General features: G+C 27.1%; 1 protein-coding gene and 1 non-coding gene across 2 annotated transcripts; both read left to right on the top strand.

Annotated features, from left to right (window-relative positions):
• The first annotated feature begins 5,007 nt into the window (after positions 1 to 5,007).
• LOC124916056 (dihydroflavonol 4-reductase-like) lies at positions 5,008 to 7,894 on the top strand. The gene is made up of 6 exons (XM_047456791.1): positions 5,008 to 5,143; positions 5,275 to 5,444; positions 6,119 to 6,473; positions 6,533 to 6,725; positions 6,800 to 6,880; positions 7,795 to 7,894. The coding sequence occupies exons 1-6, from the start codon at positions 5,008 to 5,010 to the stop codon at positions 7,892 to 7,894; spliced, it is 1,035 nt and encodes a 344-aa protein (XP_047312747.1).
• A 10,572-nt stretch (positions 7,895 to 18,466) lies between these two features.
• Positions 18,467 to 18,575, top strand: LOC124916909. Its single transcript, XR_007096983.1, has one exon. It is a non-coding gene; the product is annotated as a small nucleolar RNA snoR126 (small nucleolar RNA).
• The last annotated feature ends 2,555 nt before the right edge of the window (positions 18,576 to 21,130 follow it).

Raw genomic sequence — 21,130 nt, 5'->3', positions numbered from 1 at the left:
GTCCGGTCTAAGGGAGAAAATTGCAAACTGCATCAGGCTGCGATTCCCAGATTCTTTAAATGAATCCATGGCCATGGCTAAAGTCCAAGAAACAACATATCGGTCCTTAATGAGCAGTGGTAACTTGTACAGCGCTGAAGCATCGTTGCTGCCCACGCCATCCAATATCAACACAGTCGGGCCGAGCACCAATACTGAATTCAAGAATTCATCATATGGGTCCTCTTCAAATGCAAACCAGGGCCATGTTAAGCAATTAGACTCAGCCTCAATGGATGAAAAGCGAAAGAAGGGCCTATGCTATTCTTGCAATGAAAAATGGCAACCAAACCATAGGTGTAAATCAAAGTTATGCATGGTCTCGGCCAATCAAGAAGATCAAGAACCTGACCAAGAACCTGTTTTGGATGATCTACTTTCATTGCTCGGCTCAAGGGATGAACCAGCCATATCCTTACATGCCTTGACCGGGTCTAAAGCCTTCCAAATGCTCCAGATTCTTGGCAAAGTTGGGAACCTTCCGGTGGTGATCTTGATCGATACAGGCAGCACCCACAATTTTATCAATAGCAGGATTTTGGAGAAAATAGACCACAAAAGCATAGCAACCCAGGTGCAATCGGTTAGAGTGGTTGATGGATCTAATGTGTTATGTTCTAGTGTTTGCAACGACTTGAAGTGGTCGATGGAAGGCAATGAATACCAAACAGAAATGAAGGTAATTTCCATGGACGGTTATGATATTGTGTTGGGAATTGAATGGTTGATTACTCTAGGCCCGTCTTCTTGGGACTTTGAAAAGATGACCCTATCCTATGATAAGCAAGACAGAACCACGGTCCTAAAAGGGATTTCTCGGTCGCATGCCAGTTTGATGCATGGAAACCAGCTGGAAAAGACCTTAGATGAATATATTGTTGCTGCCAAAATGCAAGTAAAGAGTAAGCCCGAAGGCCAAACTGTTTCACTCGCGGCAATGACCTTAGAAGATATTCCTAACGATCTAATTAGAAACCATGGCTCCTTCGATGCTGCTGTTATGCTGGTTCGGGAAAAAGACTTAGCCTGGATTTTTGAGCCAAGTATGGAGTTTAATCGAAGTTGGAAGAAACTATTTTTGCATCAGGCGCTGGGGAAATTGCAGCAACCAAGGCCAACTCTAAACACTGAAAAACTCGACCTTGGGTGCACAGAAATTCCAGATAGGGGCGGAGTGGCAAGCGACCCGGCAGCGCAAAAGACCGCAAGGACCCGGCCAGTTCCACTACTGAAGCGATTCTGCCGAAAGTTTTTTGAGAAAATACGGTCTTATGTTGCGACCCTTGCTGAATGTGTCGAAGCCCGACCGAAGCAATAGTTTTGAAGTTGAAGGTGCATATTAGAGGCTGACCAGTCCACGTTCTTTTCGTCGAGGGCGACGAACCTCGAAGGGGGAGATTATGTTACGGTCTGCTCATCAAAAACCTCGGTCCTAAAATATTTTATGCACCCGTCTCTCGGCCCAAGTGTCCATATGGGCCAGTTTATGTTTTTTAAGGAATAATTCTATTTTGTTTACTTTCTCTCTTATTTCTCTTAAACTGAATTCTGTTATTTTGAAAGCTTGTTGTAACCGAATACTCTTGGGTAAACCAGCCTCTTTAAATGGTGATGCCCACCCCACTTTTTGGGGCTATGAATTGAATATTTTGGAACTTGGTGTTTAAGTTATCTCTCGGCCCTCCTCCCCCTTCTTGGACCGCTAGGTGTAATCTAGTGGTATTTCTCTCCTCCCCTTCGGCTCTTCTCTCCCTAACCTCGAATTCTCCTCTAATTCTATGTCCGCTGCGCTAGAGTGTTGAATTCCACCATCGGCCCCGATCATCAAGAACCCGTTTCTTGAATTAAAGAACTTGAAAGACTCGGTCATAATTTAAAGTCTAACATAATATAATGATATGTTCAAATCGATAGGTTGGATGAGAATGGAAAATTTATAAATCTTAAACTTTCAAAGAATCTGCTTTGCTGTTTTTTTTTATCAAAACATATTTGTCAGATATAGTCAACGAATAAAATCCAATCAAATTATCTCTGCATTAAAAAAAGCACCTTTAAACAATCTATTAATATTTTATGAAACTTGATTAGATGAAAATTTATCATAGTATACTTGTTGGGGGATATCCTCTAGTCAATAACCTAAGCTTTGTGAACATTAGTTAAAGTTTTTATTTTAGTAATGACCCACTTGTTTGTGTAATTAATTAGTTGATTTTACAAATGAAATTTACATTATCGTGAACTAAAGTAAAATTTAATAAAAAAAAATGAATTTCTTAATTATTACAATTAATATTAATTTGAATTAAGTGAAATGAAATCGAAATGAAATTCACATCAAATTTATCGTGAATTAAAGTGAAATTTAATCCAAATGAAAATAAATTTGTTAAATGTTACAATTTAATCCAAATCAAAATGAATTTATTACATTTTACAATTTAATCCAAATAAAAATGAATTTAGGTGAAATTTAATCCAAATGAAAATAAATTTGTTAATTGTTACAATTTAATCCAAATAAAAATGAATTAAGGTGAAATTTAATTCAAATGAAAATTAATCCAAATAAAAATTAATTTATTAATCTTTACAATTTAATGTTTTTATTTTAGTAATGACTCACTTGGTTGTATAATTAGTTGATTTTACAAATGAAATTCACATCAAACTCATTGTGAATTAAAGTGAAATTTAATCCAAATGAAAATGAATTAAGGTAAATTTAATCCAAATTAAATTCACATCAAATACATTGTGAATTAAATTGAAATTTAATACAGATGAAAATGAATTTGTCAGCGGTTACAATTTAATCCAAATAAAAATGAATTAAGATGAAATTTAATCCAAATAAAAATGAATTTGTTAATTGTTATAGTTAAATCTAAATGAAAATGAATTAAGGTGAAATTTAATCCAAATTAAATTAATCGAAATAAAAATGAATTTGTTAATCGATACAATTTAATGTTTTTATTTTAGTAATGACCCACTTGGTTGTGTAATTAGTTGATTTTACAAATGAAATTCACATCAAATTCATTGTGAATTAAAGTGAAATTTAATCCAAATGAAAATGAATTTGTTAATTATTACAATTAACATTAATCCAAATGAAAATGAATTAAGGTGAAATTTAATCCAAATTAAATTCACATTAAATTTATTGTAAATTAAAGTGAAATTTAATCTAAATGAAAATGAATTTGTTAATTGTTACCATTTAAGCCAAATAAAAATGAATTTATTAAATGTTACAATTTAATCCAAATGAAAATGAATTTAGGTGAAATTTAATCCAAATGAAAATGAATTTGTTAATTGTTAGAGTTCAATCTAAATGAAAATGAATTAAGGTAAAATTTAATCCAAATGAAAATGAATTTGTTAATTGTTACCATTTAATTCAAATGAAAATGAATTAATGTAAAATTTAATCCAAATGAAATTCACATCAAATTAATTATAAATTAAAGTGAAATTAATTCAAATGAAAATGAATTTTTTATTTACAATTTAATTCAAATGAAAATGAATTTGTTAATTGTTACAATTTAATCCAAATAAAAATGAATTAATGTGAAATTTAATCCAAATGAAAATGAATTTATTAATGGTTATAATTTAATCCAAATGAAAATGAATTAAGGTGAAATTTAATCCAAATGAAAATGAATTTATTAATGGTTATAATTTAATCCAAATGAAAATTAATTAGTTAATTGTTATAATTTAATGTTTTCATTTTAGTAATGACCCACTTAGTTATGTAATTAGTTAATTTTACAAATGAAATTCGCAACAAATTCATTGTGAATAAAAGTGAAAGTTAATCCAAATGAAAATGAAATAAGATGAAATTTATCTAAATGAAATTCAGATTAAATTCATTGTGAATTAAAGTGAATTTTAATCCAAATGAAAATGAATTTGTTAATTGTTACAATTTAATTCAAATGAAAATAAATTAAGGTGAAATTTAATCCAAATGAAAATGGATTAAGGAGAAATTTAATTTAATTTAAATGGAAATGAATTTGTTAATTATTACAATTTAATCCAAATGAAAATGAATTAAAGTAAAATTTTATCCAAATGAAAATTAATCCAAATGAAAATGAATTTGTTAATTGTTATAATTTAATGTTTTTAATTTAGTAATGACCCACTTGGTTTTGTAGTTAGTTGATTTTACGAATTAAATTCACATCAAATTCATTGTGATTTAAAGTGAAATTTAATCCAAATAAAAATGAATTTGTTAATTGTTACAATTAACACTAGTTCAAATGAAAATGAATTAAGGTGAAATTTAATTCAAATGAAATTCACATTCAATTCATTTTGAATTAAAGTAAAATTTAATATAAAATGTAAATGAATTAAGGTGAAATTTAATCCAAATGAAAATGAATTAAGATAAAATTTAATTCAAATGAAAATAAATTAAGGTAAAATTTAATTTAAATGAAAATAAATTTGTTAATTGTTACAATTTAATGTTTTTATTTTAGTAACGATCCACTTGGTTGTGTAATTAGTTAATTTTACTTAAATATTTTAATAATTTTACTTAATAAATTAACTTAACGACTAAAATTATTCATAATAAAAGTCCAAAAGTTACGAAAATCAATTAGATCGTCTTATGTTGAAATGAAGTTCATATCGGTGAAAATCAAGATTTCTAAATTCAAATAATAATTTGATGTTAACCATTCTTTTAAGTGACCATATATGAATAAAAAAAAAGTGAATTAAGCCATTGTTAACGATATTCACGAGGTAGATAAGATATATATGGTCTCATAGCTACCATTCTCTACCTACTTCTCTTTCAAATATTAAATTCGATAAGTTAAGGAAGAAGAAAAAATCCAAAGTGTGTTATAAATAGTATGTATCTACATAAGAGAACATGCATCCTACATTCCTACTCAACATTAAAATTTCTGATTAACCATGAGCCTTAAAACCATAACCACCTCCTCGGCAGACACTGTTTGTGTTACTGGAGCGGGCGGATTCATCGGTTCCTGGCTCGTTATGAGGCTTCTCGAACGAGGCTACACCGTACACGCTACTGTCCGTGACCCAGGTTATATACAAATATTGTTTTTTTAAATGGTTTTGGTGTGAAAATCCGATAGAAGCTCATTAATCATGTTATCTTATTTATTACTTTTTTGAAACAAAACAAATTATTTCTTTGTTTATTATTGTTACTAGAGAATATGAAGAAAGTAAAACATTTGTTGGAGTTGCCAAAGGCTGAAACACAGTTGACACTTTGGAAGGCTGACCTGACTGAAGACGGCAGCTTTGATGAAGCCATTAACGGTTGCACTGGCGTTTTTCATGTCGCTACTCCCATGGATTTTGACTCCAAAGATCCCGAGGTAGAATCATTTTGTATAATAATTCAAAACATTCCGAGATCGCTTTAATTTAATCTATTAGAATAGTACAAGTGTCAATTTTTTTATTAACGTTCATAAGTTAAAATGATCTCATCAGTCTTTTGGTGGGCTGTAATTTGATATTTATTCTTTGGTAAGTAACTACAAAATAAACAAAATATTGCAGCCTAGCTTCCATTTTCTATTTCTCAAGTTTTAATGAGTTTGGCCAATCATATCTTACCCTTTTCATAAGTATTTTATAGAAAAAAATTCTAATTATTTATGGGGTAAACAAATTAAAATGACAAAACTATTTTTAAACCTAGGCTACTTAAAATATAAACTTTTAAATAGAAATGAGTGTAAATAGAAATTATTTGTATTTTTTTTTATAGTGTAGGAATCTAACACATATTACATCATACCCATCACACCCTCGTGACTTTCACTTATATTTAAAACGTTCTAAACGAGAATAAAATTCGATAAAATATAAATTATTTGTATATATATGCCTAGACTATTTTGATTAAACTTACTTAAAATTGTTTCACTTTTCAAAATTTATAATAAAATAATTATTTTGGTCAAATTAATTAGTGAGTAAATACTAAAATCAGAGTCTCATTATGCATCATGCATATATGCATGTGTTTTTGACACTTTCACAGAATGAAGTTATTAAGCCGACTATCGACGGGGTTCTAAGTATCATAAGATCATGCGTTAAAGCAAAGACGGTGAAGCGAGTTGTATTCACATCATCGGCGGGAACTGTCGCTTTCCAAGAGAAACCGCAGGCAGTCTACGACGAAAGCAACTGGAGCGATGTAGAATTCATTAATAAGATAAAGATGACCGGTTGGATGTACTTCGTGTCCAAAACATTGGCTGAAAAGGCAGCCTGGGAGTCGGCTAAACAAAACAACATTGATTTCATCAGCATTATTCCGACACTTGTTGTCGGTCCTTTTATCATGCCCTCATTCCCACCTAGCCTCATCACTGCTCTATCTCCCATCACAGGTGACATATATATAAGTAATAATATGTTATAGTAATTTTAACTAATATATTTTTAACAGGAAATGAGGCTCATTACTCGATTATTAAACAAGGACAGTTCGTTCATCTTGATGATCTATGTGAATCTCATATATTCTTGTATGAACACCCTAAAGCTGAGGGGAGATTCATTTGCTCTTCTCATGATGCCACTATCTATGATTTGGCCAAAATGATTAGAGACAAATGGCCTGAATATAATGTCCCTGAGGAGTAAGTATTTATGTATCAAATTAATTAAATAATTATTAATAATCTTAATTAATGATTTTTATATATATTAACAGATTTGATGGGATTGATGAGAAGAATTTAACAATAGTGTCTTTCTCATCAAAGAAATTGCTGGAGATGGATTTCAAGTTCAAGTATAGTTTGGAAGACATGTTTAGAGGAGCCATTGATACTTGCAGGGAGAAAGGATTCTTACCAATGGGAAATAACTATTCTAAAAATAAATAAATAAAAACTATTCTAATAATAGTATTTAGTAATAATGCACCAATTTAGTGTGTATTGGTTTGTATGCTATGAATGATTTCTACATTTGTATGGTAATTTGTTTTTGTGTTAGCATGTATTATGTTGTATCTGGTTTTAACTTAAATTTAATAAGTGCTTTGTTTTGTTTGTTTATGGGGTTAGTGTATTAATCACGTTTTTCTTATTTCTTAACAATTAAACAAAATATTTTATATACAAATCTAAAAAAGTTTTTTTTTCTTTCAAAAAGAAATCATTTATCCTAATTACTTGTATTATATGATAATTCATATATTAATGTTGTGCAAATATAGTTGTTATATATTTTTAAATGTTGAAAATATCTTGGAAGTTAATAAGTTTGTCTATAATAAAAGATCAATTTTAATGTTATAATATTCACAAATTTTATTTTCAACTGATCTCTTGTAATTCAATATTTGCCTATATATAGGCTATTAATGGGACATGGGGCATATATAATAAAATTAATATAATAGGTTAATTAAGTTAAAAAAAATTATTTAATTAAGATTAAATAAGAATTCATTAATTAAGTTAAATTAAAAAAACAACTAAATTGATTAAATTGAACTTAAGATAAATAAAATCAAGGCGACATAGTTTTGATGATACACTGATAATTGAATAAAACTAAGTTAGGCAAACATGTTATGTGCAGATAGCGCTAGCAAAAGAGCTGTCGTAAGCAAAACTAAAGACGCGTTGGCAACAGAGTTGTCTTCAACACGCTGGAAGTAGAGTTGAGAAAGCGCTAATAGCATGCTTACTTCAACAGCAAAGCTGAAGAAGCGCCAACAGTCGTCTTACTTCGGCAGCAGGCTTATGTCAACATCGGAGCTGAGGAAGCGCGAGCAGACGCCTCACTTCAACAGTAGAGCTGAGGAAGCGCTAGCAGACGTCTCACTTCAACAGTAGAGCTGAGGAAACGCGAGTAGACGTTTCGCTTCAACAATAGAGCTGAGGAAGCGAACAGACGTCTCACTTAAACAATAGAGCTGAGGAAGCGCGAACAGAGATCTCACTTTAACAACAGTCTAAAGAAGCGCTAACAGCCGACTTGTTTCAGCAGCAGTCTGAAGAAGCCAACAACATTATTACGTCAACAATAGTCTGAAGTTACGCTAACAGTAGACAACCACATACAACCACTAGAAAATTGACATGTAACTACAAACGAGATTCGACCGTTGCTACATTTCAATGTAGAAGGACTTCAAAGTCAACATCGAATACCTGGATTTATGCACAACGGATCTCTGGATTTATGAACGGTGAATCCTTGAATATCTGGATTCTCGGTACGGCGAATCCTCCCGGTCAATTCACGTATCCAAAAGTCAGAGTTGATCGTTGCTACGCTCCATTATAAAAGAGCTCCAAAGTACAACGACGAACTTTTTGGCTCTCAGACTCTCGAACATACGAACAAGAGACTGTGATCTTTGAACACATACGAAGAATAAACTTCAGAACTCTCAATCAAATTACTCTCTCTAGCTCTTCTGTTATAAGTGCATTATGTATTTGACTTACACTAAGCTAAGAGTCAATTCATTGTAATATTGAGAGTATTCTCATTGTTGTAAGTTGAACAAAACGTTGTTTGTTCAATATAGTGATAGCTAGGAGTTCAGAACAGACAATTGTTAAGTCTTGGGTTCTGACTGGGTTTGTGTAGGCGCTATACAAACCAAAGTCTGCTAGTGGAATCCTTCTGAAAACAAAAGAAGGGTGACGTAAGAGTTTTATCTCCGAACATACATAAAATTCTTGTGTTATTTTTTTTTATTGCATCTCTAAGTCCTTAATCTACCGCTTCAAATCTAGCAAGTATTTCTACACTTAATCCTTTCAAGAGTTTGCAATGATTTTTCGAAGAATATAAACTAATTTTAATCAATAATAAAATTAAAATCGCATTGAAAATCAAAATTAATTCAACAATATTCAACTCTCTTCTATTGTTTAAGTCGATCATAACATATTATTTTCAGATAATTAAATTTTTAAACAAATATTTTTTAAAGAAAATTTTATTCTTATAAAATGATATAAATAAGTCTTTTAAAAGCTTGTACTGAACATTTGTGGTGAAATTTGTGGGAGAGGGAGATTACAGTTTTTTTGATTTTTCTATTTTGATTTTAATAAAATTAATATTTGATTTAATTTTAAAAAAAAATTGTTTTTTAAAACTTGTTGATCATTGTACCATTTAAATATGAGAGAAAATATTAAATAAATAATATTTGGTTATTTTATTAATAAAAGAAATGATGAGATAAATGAAGTGAATGGTTAGGAAATATTAGTAATTGGATTAAAAAAAAATCTAAAACTTAAACAAGCTACTAGATTTATTTATTACTTTTTGTTAGATTTTGTTTGTTTAGAATTATTTAAGTGTTTTTTATAATTTGTGAGTATTTTATATCTATAAAATTGTGTTTGTTTATTTTTATTATGTCCAAATAGTATTTAAAATAATTAAATAATCTTTAAAATAATTAATATCTTGCATATTTCAATATTTAAATAATAATAATAATATTTTTCTACCTACTGGTATGATAAATATTGTTCATTTTCTTTAATTTTTTCTAGCCCATTCAATTTTTTAAGCCCACCTAACTGTAAATTTATGAATTCTCCCAATGTGTAAATGAATCATGACAAGATTTAGGTAATATTTTGGACAATGGACAAGTTAAAAAAAAAAAACAATCATTTTCGCAAAACATCATAGAGTTAGCATATAAACTAACTAAATAAAAAAATTCATGTCAGTTGAAAGGAAATGCTCATTATAATTAGCACATATAAAATATTGAAATTCAATCAAGGAAATTCTATTCAAATACAAGAAACTCGACCTTATATACAAGATTTATTTCGTGATGTTTTTGAGTTAAGCCAATAATTGTTACAACCTTTTGAAAATGTATTTTTTTATGTTTTATTTATTATTTGTTTCATATATCTCTGCTGATATAAGTTATAGTTTAAAATTGAGCCAAAATATGACATAATTTGGTTTCTATTTGAATTAAAGTCTCATGAATTAGATTTAGGCAATATTTTGTTGTGCTATAAATTTACTACCCAATGATGTAATGTTTGACTTATGTTTCAAGTTTATCATGAATTCATTTATCATTTATTATACTCAATTCAAATATTGTTTACATCATCAATACTTTAAATTTTTCCTAAATTTTTCAAATATTATTTTGTGTATAATTTCTAATATTTTTGTAGATGATAAAACATATTTTATTAGCCGTGAAACGTTATCTAAATGATAAATGTTTTAAATAATTATTTGATTTAAAAAGTGATTTAATGAGTGAGTAAAATAGAGTACAATTAATTTTTTTTTATTAAATTAAAAATATATATTCATTTTATCATCTTCATCTTTTATTTTTCCCTTTTTCTTTTTTGTAAACATAACTTTTTGTTATGGAGGCTAATTTGCATTATAATTAAACCCTGAATATTAAAGCATTACTGATCAGTAGTTATTTTTATCATTTATCTTATCAAAATCTAAGTTCTTATCTAAACAAAATTTTGGTCATCACAAATTCTTAGGAATATGAATTATTAGGTTGTTAACATAATAAATGTAATAATAATAATGAATTATATATATATATATTAATTAGTATAATAATATTATACGTTAAAGTTGATTATAAAAATCTAATAATATATTATTTATAGTTGTGCAATCAATCCATATATATAAATAATAATATTATATGTTAAAGTTGATTATAAAAATTTAATAATATATACTATTGACAGTTGTACGTACAATCAATCCATTTTGAATTCTATTGCAGTTATGTTTCAAGTTTATCCTCTATTAAATTATTATTTATTATATTCAATTCAAGTATTGTTTACATCATGAATAATTTATTTTTTTTAAATTTTTAAATAATATTATGTAATTCTACAATTTTTGTGTACATTTTAAAATAAATTGAAATGATAAGACATATTTTATTATATATTTAGTTGTGAATACCATATTCAAATGATATTTTTTTTAAATAATCGTTTGATTTAAAAAAAGATTTAATAAGTATATATGTCTTACTTTTTTTCTTCTTTTTTTTATTCAAAAATAAACTTCATCAGATAAGACTCCATTAAATTAAAGTTAGATTATTGAAATCTATTTATTTATTTATTTATTTATTCATATATACCTATAAAAACATGGCCTTATTGTATAGTTGCATAAGAACTGGAATTTATTCTTCAACATGGAAGCTAAGAGATTTATGTTGATTCTCTCAGTTTTTGTTTGTGAGTACTCACTCCTTCTCCATATATTTTTTTTAATATTTTATTTAAATAATATATTTATAAATAAATTAACTCAAATAAAACAAATTTTATGAATTTCAATTCTTATTTTTAATTAAAATGAATTAACATTACACACCACCATTATCCATCTCAATTCATTTTTTATGAATTTCATTTCAATATTATATGGAGTATTAAGAGTTTGTTTCATCTTAATTCTTTAGGATTTTTTTTTAATATTTTTTCTAAAAGTTATTGTTTTATATAAAACTAAAAAGTATGTTATTTTAGTTTTTAATTAATATAATTATTAAAATGTTTTTTATTTAAAATTTAATAAAAATAGATAATTTAATTGATGAATTAAGTAATTTTATAATTAAAATAATAAATAATATGGTAGTCAAATAATTTATAAAAACCATAAAGAACTAAAACAATCAAGATTTAAAGATGGTTCAATAAACAGTTATGTGAAGTATGAGATTCGAGAGTGATTCTTTAGTTCTAAAATATTAAATTTGCACCAATTTAAGATTTGATTAGAGATGATTTTATGTTTTTTAATTTTATTAAATAATCCCTTAAATTTTGCAGTGATTATATGTATTACTAAAATACAAGCTGATAGGATGACAGGTAATACCTCCAATATATTAATTATATATATATTCTAATTAATCTTATAAAAAATAGATGAATTATGTTCGAAATGATTAAAAATCCATATTATAATAAGGGTTAAATGTTGGAATTATTTTTCAGATGTGAGTGGAGGGAAGAAGTATGAAATAAAGCAGTCAACATGGTGCAATGATGAATTCCCATGTCCAGATGCTTGCAATAGACGGTTTCCCCATGGATGTGTTGTTTGTAAAAATCCCCTAAGTATATATTTGGACGTATGTTATGCCAACTACAATGATTGCAAATGGAAATGTTAATTAGACCTAGCTATGTAACTATTGATTTGGGGAATAAAACAAGTTGTTTAACAAACTTAAATATTATAAGAGTATATATAATCTTCATCTTATAACTTAAACTTGTAATTTTAATTTGTATGAACGAGGAGAACGTCAATTGAGTTAGATCAGTTATTTTATAAATCTAAATTCGACTTTCCTACATTAAGTTTAAGTCGGTTTAATAAATCATTAAATTTCATATAAAATTTTTGTGCATTCAAAATTTTATTTGACATATTTGTGAAATGAATTCAATATAATTAATTAAATATATAAAAATATCATCCAAATAACAAAATAATATCTATAAATTAATAATCAAGAGCTAGGATGAACTATGGACAAATTAACAAAAAAAAAAAAGTGATAAAACATATTTCATTAGTTGCGAATCATATCTAAATAATAAATGATATTTTGATTTAAAAAGAGATTTAATGAATGAGTAAAATATAGTACAATTTATTTTTTTATTAAATTAAAAATACACTCCAACCTATTTTAGTGAATGGGAGATGTATTTGTTTACCTTCATTAATTTGTAAGAGATTTAATGAAGACTTTGGCGATGATCAAATGGTTGTTCATGTAAATTTATCTTTGGAGGCTCAAGCTGAGGCTTATTTATTATGTTTTCTCTTCTGAATTTTTTGTCACCAACTTTGGTGGTCCCATTTCGGTATGGGACTCTATATATTAAAGAGTGATAATCGTCGAGGAATAATTAGTGTAATTCGATATAATCTCCATCTTTTTTTCCTTCTCTTTTTTGTATTTTTTTTATGGAGACTAATTAGTTTACACAATATGCTTAGTTTTTTTTTTAAAAAGAAAATGCAATTTTTCCCAGTGATATTATTTTGTGGACTTTTTATTTTTTGAATCATTGGGTTTAATTCGGAATATCCAAATCACTTGAAAAAGGTTTGGCGATCACCCCCAAATATCAATCAAACATTATAATTAAACCCTAAACATTAAATCATTACTCAACAACTATTTTTATCATTTATCATGACACAATCATAATTTACCAAAATTTAATTAAGTTCTTATCTAAACAAGATTTTGGTCATCACAAATTCTTTTAAATTCTTAGAATATGAATTCTAAGGTTAATGTTAACATAAATTTATAATGGGTAAATGTTGAGTATGAAATAAATGATGCCCCATATTGTCCAAATCCATTAAAGTTGTAAGTTTCCCAGAGCACGTGTTTGTTGTAAAAATCCATTAAGTCTAAACCTGCATATATGCTACGCCACCTACAATGAATGCAAATGGAAATGTTAATTAGTAACTGTTAATTTTGGGAACAAGCAAATTGTTTAATAATAAAATCAAAGTTTAACTTGTAAAAGTATATATAATTTACATCTTATAACTAACTGGTCACTTTAAATTTAATATGTATGAACAAACCAAACTATGGTGACTTTGAATCAATCCAGTTAGATAAGTTAATTTATAAATTTAAATTTGACTTTTCATTCAAACTGTGAGTCTACCTTTATAATAAATTTTAGAGTTTATAAGATTTATATTTCGGCTTCAACAGGATCCAGAATTATTTAATTTATTACCGAAATGTTTATCCTATAAATATTATTATTAAGAGTTTTACATATCAAGACAGAATTCTAGAGATATAAACAATGTGAAACAAAAACTCGATATTCCTTTATCTTCTTCATAGTCAAATATGGTGGCGGTTGAAGTGAACATTGTAGACACTCATTTTTCACCCCCCGATTTTATAGTTTATGTTTTTAATAAATCGGAGCCTATACAAATTTCTCAAATTCATTTACGGGTTCATCGCACAATTTATTTTAAAGACATTTATTTTTAGAACAATTGAGTTTTTGAAATTAATAGATTTTGAATTCTTAGTAAGTTAAGTTAGTAATTTATCTAAGCTACAACACTTAGGGAAGTTATTATACTTTGAATATTCAAGGTTTAATTTAAATACTTTAGATATTTATAAATAAATAAAAATATATATATTAACGTTTTTTTTATTTTAAAAAAATCATTATGTATAATTTTGTTATTTTTATAATTAAAATAGTTGTTTTGAATTGTTAGTTTAGTTGTCGACTAAATTAGTTGTTAGATTAGATTTTGCAATTTAATTTTTGAATTTGAATTAGTTAGTTAGCATTTTTATTATGAGTAATGATATATACAACACCCTTATACTTTATACAACACTTTTGCATAACACCTACCTCATTTGGAAAGAAAGAGAAAATATTTTTCTCTCTCTTGTATTTTTTTTAAGATATATTTTTTCTTTTTTTCCAAATGAGGTAGGTGTTGTGCGAATGTGATGTATAATGGTGCTGTATATATATGATTACTCTTTTATTATTAATTAGAATTGTTCTTTAGAAATAAGAATAATTAAAAATAAAATTGCTTATTTGTTTTAAACAAAATCTTTTTTTTAGGATGAATGGATATGTGACTCTTCGAAAGGTCAATCCAAGATCCACATGCAAAATCCAGATTTGTGAATGGGGCTAAAAAAATCCAAATCAAAGGCAAGTCAACCCAAAGTCAAGCCAAGGAAAGGGTCCAATTGACGGATCCGACTAGTGACCCGACCTATGGACCGACTCATGCCCAAGATCCGACCCATGAAATCAAATGCTAAAAAGGAAAAGGTGAATGCAGTTGAAAATCTTGAAGTCTCAATCCAATCGTGAGTGGCCAAGAGAAAAGGGAGAAGTTGCGAAGGAAAAAGAGAGAAATTGCCATGGAAATAGGAAGAAGTTGTCAAAAGACTAGGAATTTCTTTAGGAATAGGCATTTTAATTAAATTAAAAGATAATGGACAAGGTAGTGAGGAACATTTTCTCATGACTGTTAGGGGTTAAGTGGGCCATAGGGTTTCGTAGTTTTGTCTATAAATAACCCTCTTAACACCTTACAAAAGAATACATTTTTTTCACAATCTAGTACCCATAGGCTACCCTTTCTATCTCTAAAAAAAATCTGCTCACTTTCTAAACCTAAGCAAGAGCACCAACTAGTGTGGTTGTGTATCTCTTGCTTAGAGTTTTCATCCCTTAACTAGTGTGGTCTCTTGTTTAGTATGGAGCATCCCCAGTGTAAGTTACCCTTGATACCTTTGTTTTTTTATTTGTCTATAACATTAAATTAAATATATGCATGATTTCATAACAAATTTCTGTTTTGCTTTAATTTATTTTTTATTCTTACTTTACATAATGTAAATATTATTTTTTAAGTAAAAAAAATTGCCCATGAATTGGCCATTTAAAAAAAAATATCAAAAACTATAAAAAAAATATTTTGATTTGATTTATTATTTGTATGATGTTTTAAATCTATGATTTACTTGATTATTATTATTGTTAGAATTTTTTTAATTTGGGATAAACAAATAAAAAATCTAACTAAATTATTAACATAAATCCTATATCTAACATCATACAAATAATAAATCAAATCAAAACAAATTCATTTTTTTTTTTTTATAGATTTTCAGTTTTTGGCCTATTTTTGTTTTTTTCTGTTTTACTAAAAAAAATGATATTTACATTATTATGCAAAAATAAGAATAAAAATAAATTAAAGCAAAACAGAATTTTATTATGAAATCATGCATATCTTCCATTAACATATTTTTCCATTTAATTAAACTTCTATCTACATATCTTTCACATCATCTAATGACTCTTTACCTTTTATAATATATATATATATATATATATATATATATATATATATATATATATATATATATATATATATATATATATATATATATATATATATATATATATATATATATATATATATATATATATATATATATATATATATATATATATACTTCATGTGATGATCAATCTTCTCTTTAGATTTTGTTCCTATTATTGCTACACCTACTAACATACATACTTTCTACTATACCATCTATTCCCTCCATTAATATACCTTCTACAGTTCTACGTCTCTTAATAATCATACTTTTGTAACATCTGATGACATACCACTTAAACAAAATACTTGTATTAAAAGTAAACCAATTTGGATGAAATATTTCGTCACCAATATTACTACTCATGATGATCCATCTATTTAACCTATTACCATTAAATATTTACATCTAGACAACATACCCATTTATATTTTATAAATTCATATCATGTTTAGATCAGCTGAAACATATTGTTTTTTTGGCATGTTCATCTAACATACATTAACCTAGTTCTTATTTTCATTGTTCAAGCATCTAAAGATCCTTTATGGAGGCAAGCTATATATGCTCGATGAGATAAAAACTCTCGAATTAAATAATACCTGGAAAATGATAGAGCTCCCTCATTGAAAGAATGTTATTGGTTCCAAGCGGATTTATAAGCTGAAACTTCAAACGGATGGTTTTGTCGACAAGTACGCAGCTCGATTGGTGGCTCAGGGCTACAATTATATAATTTTCTCGCAACTGCAATTTTTTTATTCTTGCATCAACTTAGATATAAACAACACTTTTCTCCATGAGATTTTAGAAGAAAAGGTGTATTTTAACTCCTCCTCCAGGATATGATATTCATAGTCTTGGTTTGTCGCCTTATTAAGAGTTTATATATATAACCTTAAGCAGGCCTCACGTCAATGGAAGATCGAGTTGTGTAAGAAAATACTTAAGGGCGAGGCTAATTAAGAGTTACATATATAACCTTAAGCAGGCCTCACGTCAATGGAAGATCGAGTTGTGTAAGAAAATACTTAAGGGCGAGGCTAAGTATTTTCTTGGTCTTGAAATAACCCGAACTTCTACTGAAATTTCTATCAACGAACGCAAATATGCCTTGGATACTAAAGTTAGTATTGCAACACATTCTTGTTCGTGAGGAGCTAGAGAGAACGAACGGTCAGGTCCAAGTTGGACGAGGTTAAATGAACATTTGTGGGCTTTGAGCAAAATTTTGGTGATAGGAGAATTTCAACAACTTAATAATTCAAGTTTTGGATGACCAACATTAGTCACATAATTAGTTTAAGCAATCTGTAGAATCAATTTTAAATGAAAATTTGTCAATTCAGTAATAGCTTACTTTCATACAAATATATAATGTAGAATTTGGCATTATGCAAAACTAATCTATTTGACTTGGATATTTCGTAACAAATTTTCAATTATGATGTGTCATGTCGAGTTATGTTGTCACGCGTGTCGTGTCATGCATCGACTCACTTAAAATATCATGATACACATACTCATTCTAAACTCGTGTCCCCAGATTTATTCGTGTGCTAATTCGTGTTCAAATTAATTTGTCGTGTTGTGATAACTCATCTCAACATTATTTTTGGTTGGAATTATCAAATTGAAGATCCTTATTATGGTCAATTGAAATTTCGGATATTTTTTTTTTTCAAAAATCACAATTTAAAAATTTTTATTGTTAAAATTATACAAATTAAACGAAAGTTTCTTTTAACAAAATTGGGAGTAAAAACCATCTACGGATAGAAATTTGGTAGTTAAATTATTAATATTTTTTTTGTTTATTTATAAATATCACGTACATAATAAATTAACGATATTTAAAATTGTGAAGACAAAACTTAATTTTATATAACTTTTAATTGTGAAAGCCAATTATGAAGTTTAATGAAAGATTTTAAAATTTAAATTGATCACAAATAACTAACCTCAATTTGACCTCCCATTATAATTTATATATATATATATATATATATATATATTAAATATATATATGATTTTACTATTTTTTTTTAAATTGAACAACTATTTTTCTTCAAAAAAAAATACCCACCAATAAAAATTTCACTCACCAAACATCAAACAATCTTTATTTATTGACAAACATGGTAATAATTTTGTTAACACTTTTTTATATTTACTTACATATGAAATGGGCTGATGATAACAAATGATATAGTATAAGATCCAGCCCAATATCAAGAAGCCCGCGAAGTTTATATCTAACCCTAGTTACTAGGACCATCCTCTTCTTATGCCCTCTCGACAGTCGCCAAATCTTGTTCTCTCTCTCTACCTCTCAATCTTCCATTGAAGAATTACTTAGTTGGATTGTTAATTTTGTATTGCTTTGTTTGTTTGCTGCGATTGATTGATATATAGAAAGGGCGATGAAGACAGAAATATTTCTCGATGCCGATTTCAATCTTGAATCGATCATCATAAATAAGATAAGATTGATATCTGACGACCAATTTGTGCGTGTCTGAGCCCTTTCTTCTCTTCTCTTCTCTTCTCCGCCATTAAATCTTTTATTTGGAATATGATTAAAGATTATATATAAATTCTTATAATATTTTTATTACTTCACTGAATCAACAAATTATAAACAGGCGGCTTCAAACCCAGAATGGGTTAACTCAGTGGGTGAAGAGTTATGTTTTACATCAGAATCAAACAGCTCAGCGAAGAGTTAAATTTTACATCAAACATGGACATTGACTAAAGTAAAAATGTCAATTAGATGTTGATGGTTTTATAAAAATAAAATCATCTACTAGCTTGTTTGAGGATCTTAAGTTTGTGGGTTTTTCTTTTTGATGAAATTAAATGAAAAATCAGTTTTTAGATTATTTTAAAATATAATAAAATAATTAATTAAACATGTAATATAATTGATAAGTTTTATAATAAAAATATGGTTTTATTTTAATTCTTGTGCTACTTAAAGAGAGAAAGAGTGTCAGAAAAATTCATATAAAATGTGTAAAAAAATAAAATTAATTAATTTGAAAAAAAACTTTTCAAAATATATTGAGGTAGAGTCATCAGCTTCCTTTTACGAAAATTATGGTCTTTAATATGAAATGTCAACCTTTAATTATTGGATTAATTATTTAATTGGAATAAATATTTAATCCTTGTTAATTAATAATAGATAAAATATATAATAAATAAAAGAAAAGTAATTAATTAATTATATAAATAATAAATATGCATAAAAGGATAATATAAAGAAAAAAATATATTTATATAAAATTAATGATAAAATATATTATATATATATATTTTAGGATAGAAAAAGCTTAATATTAATTTTTAGATAAATTAAAATATTTATAATCATTATTTTATTAAAAAATTATAAAAATTATGCGTAACAAAATATGAAATATATATATATATAAATGAGGAAAAAAAATAAAAAATATATTAATTATTAATGTTACAAAACTAAATTAATTAGGAACATATATTATAAAAGAGAAATTTGTAATTTTATTTTAAGTTTAATAAATCATTTAAAACGTTATTATATAGTATTATCATGTATATTATAAATATATACATATATAAATAATATTAAATATAAGTATATATAAAATTAATGAAGATAAATAATATATATAATTACGAAAGAAAAATTTGTAAAATAAAATTAAAATTAATTAGAAAAGATAAATTAATAATTATGGTATGAAAGATAAATTAATAATTATTAATATGTAATTATGAAAAGATACGGTGAGAGCGTGGATATCACCATATATTTTATTTATTAAGTATCACTAACATTTATCCCGTGCATTTGCACGAGTAATAATATAAAAAACCGTAAAAAAATTATTACAGTAAAAATATGATAACATTTTTAATTTTATTTTTAACCATTTTAAGTTTATGGTCGGGTCAACTCACAATCGACTCAAATATCCATTTACTCCCACATTGCAGAACGATCTCTAAAACAATTGATATAGTTTGAATCCTCAACTCATTTAGTTTCACCTCCAGAGTTCACTTCTTCCCTATACTACGAGTGAAAGAAAAAATGTAAAGACTACCATTAAAGTAGCCCAAACGAGACTTACTATATCCATATGAATTATGTCCCCTATCTCTATAAATATGATGTAATTTTTCCATTATTGCTCACTAATAATAGTGAAATTTATAGCACAGAGTCAAAAGAGAATTATGATTGATTAAAAAATATTGATAAACTACATCGTTCATCAAATTTGGTGTTGAATTTAAAATATAAAGTGCTATTAGTCTATTTGGTTAAAGAGTTATATTTGTTTAGTTAGGTTGCAAGTTCGAACCATACCTACCACAATCCGACCCAAGTATATCAATTTACGCTCATATATCTAAATTAACCACAGCTCTCGATCCGGCAATCCGAACACTTTAAAAATTAAACATCATTATATATATATATAGATTAGTCAGTTAAAAATTTGAATTTATATTGTTAAAATGTCCCGCGTTAATAAATTTTGGTGTTGAATTTAAAATATAAAGTGTTATTAACTTTAGTTGGTTAAAAAGTTGTACTTATTTTGTTAGATTGCAAGTTCGAACCATACCTATATCATTTTAAATTTTATATTTAACCGTTTTAAGTTTATGGGCGGGTCAACCCACAATCCAACTAAAATATCCATTTACTATCACATATATATCCAGATTAACCACAGCTCTCGACTCGGCAATCCGGACACTTTAAAAATTAAGGATCATTATATATATATATATATATATAAGTTAGTTAGTTAAAAAATTAAACTTATATTGTTAAAATGTCCCACGATCATCAAATTTGGTGTTCAGTTTAAAATATCAAGTGATATTAGCCTAGTTGGTTAAAGAGTTGTACTTGTTTTATTAGGTTACAAGTTCGAACTATACCTATAACATTTTGAATTTTATTTTTAACCGTTTTAAGTTTATTGGCGGGTCAACCCACAATCCGACCTAAGTATCCATTTACTCTCATATATATATCTAAATTAACCATAGTTTTCGACCCGGGAATCCAGACAC

The sequence above is a fragment of the Impatiens glandulifera genome, chromosome 9 (assembly GCF_907164915.1).
Source record: "Impatiens glandulifera chromosome 9, dImpGla2.1, whole genome shotgun sequence".
NCBI lineage: Eukaryota > Viridiplantae > Streptophyta > Magnoliopsida > Ericales > Balsaminaceae > Impatiens > Impatiens glandulifera.
Note: the sequence above shows the minus strand (reverse complement) of the source record. Positions and strands in the feature narration are given on the sequence as shown.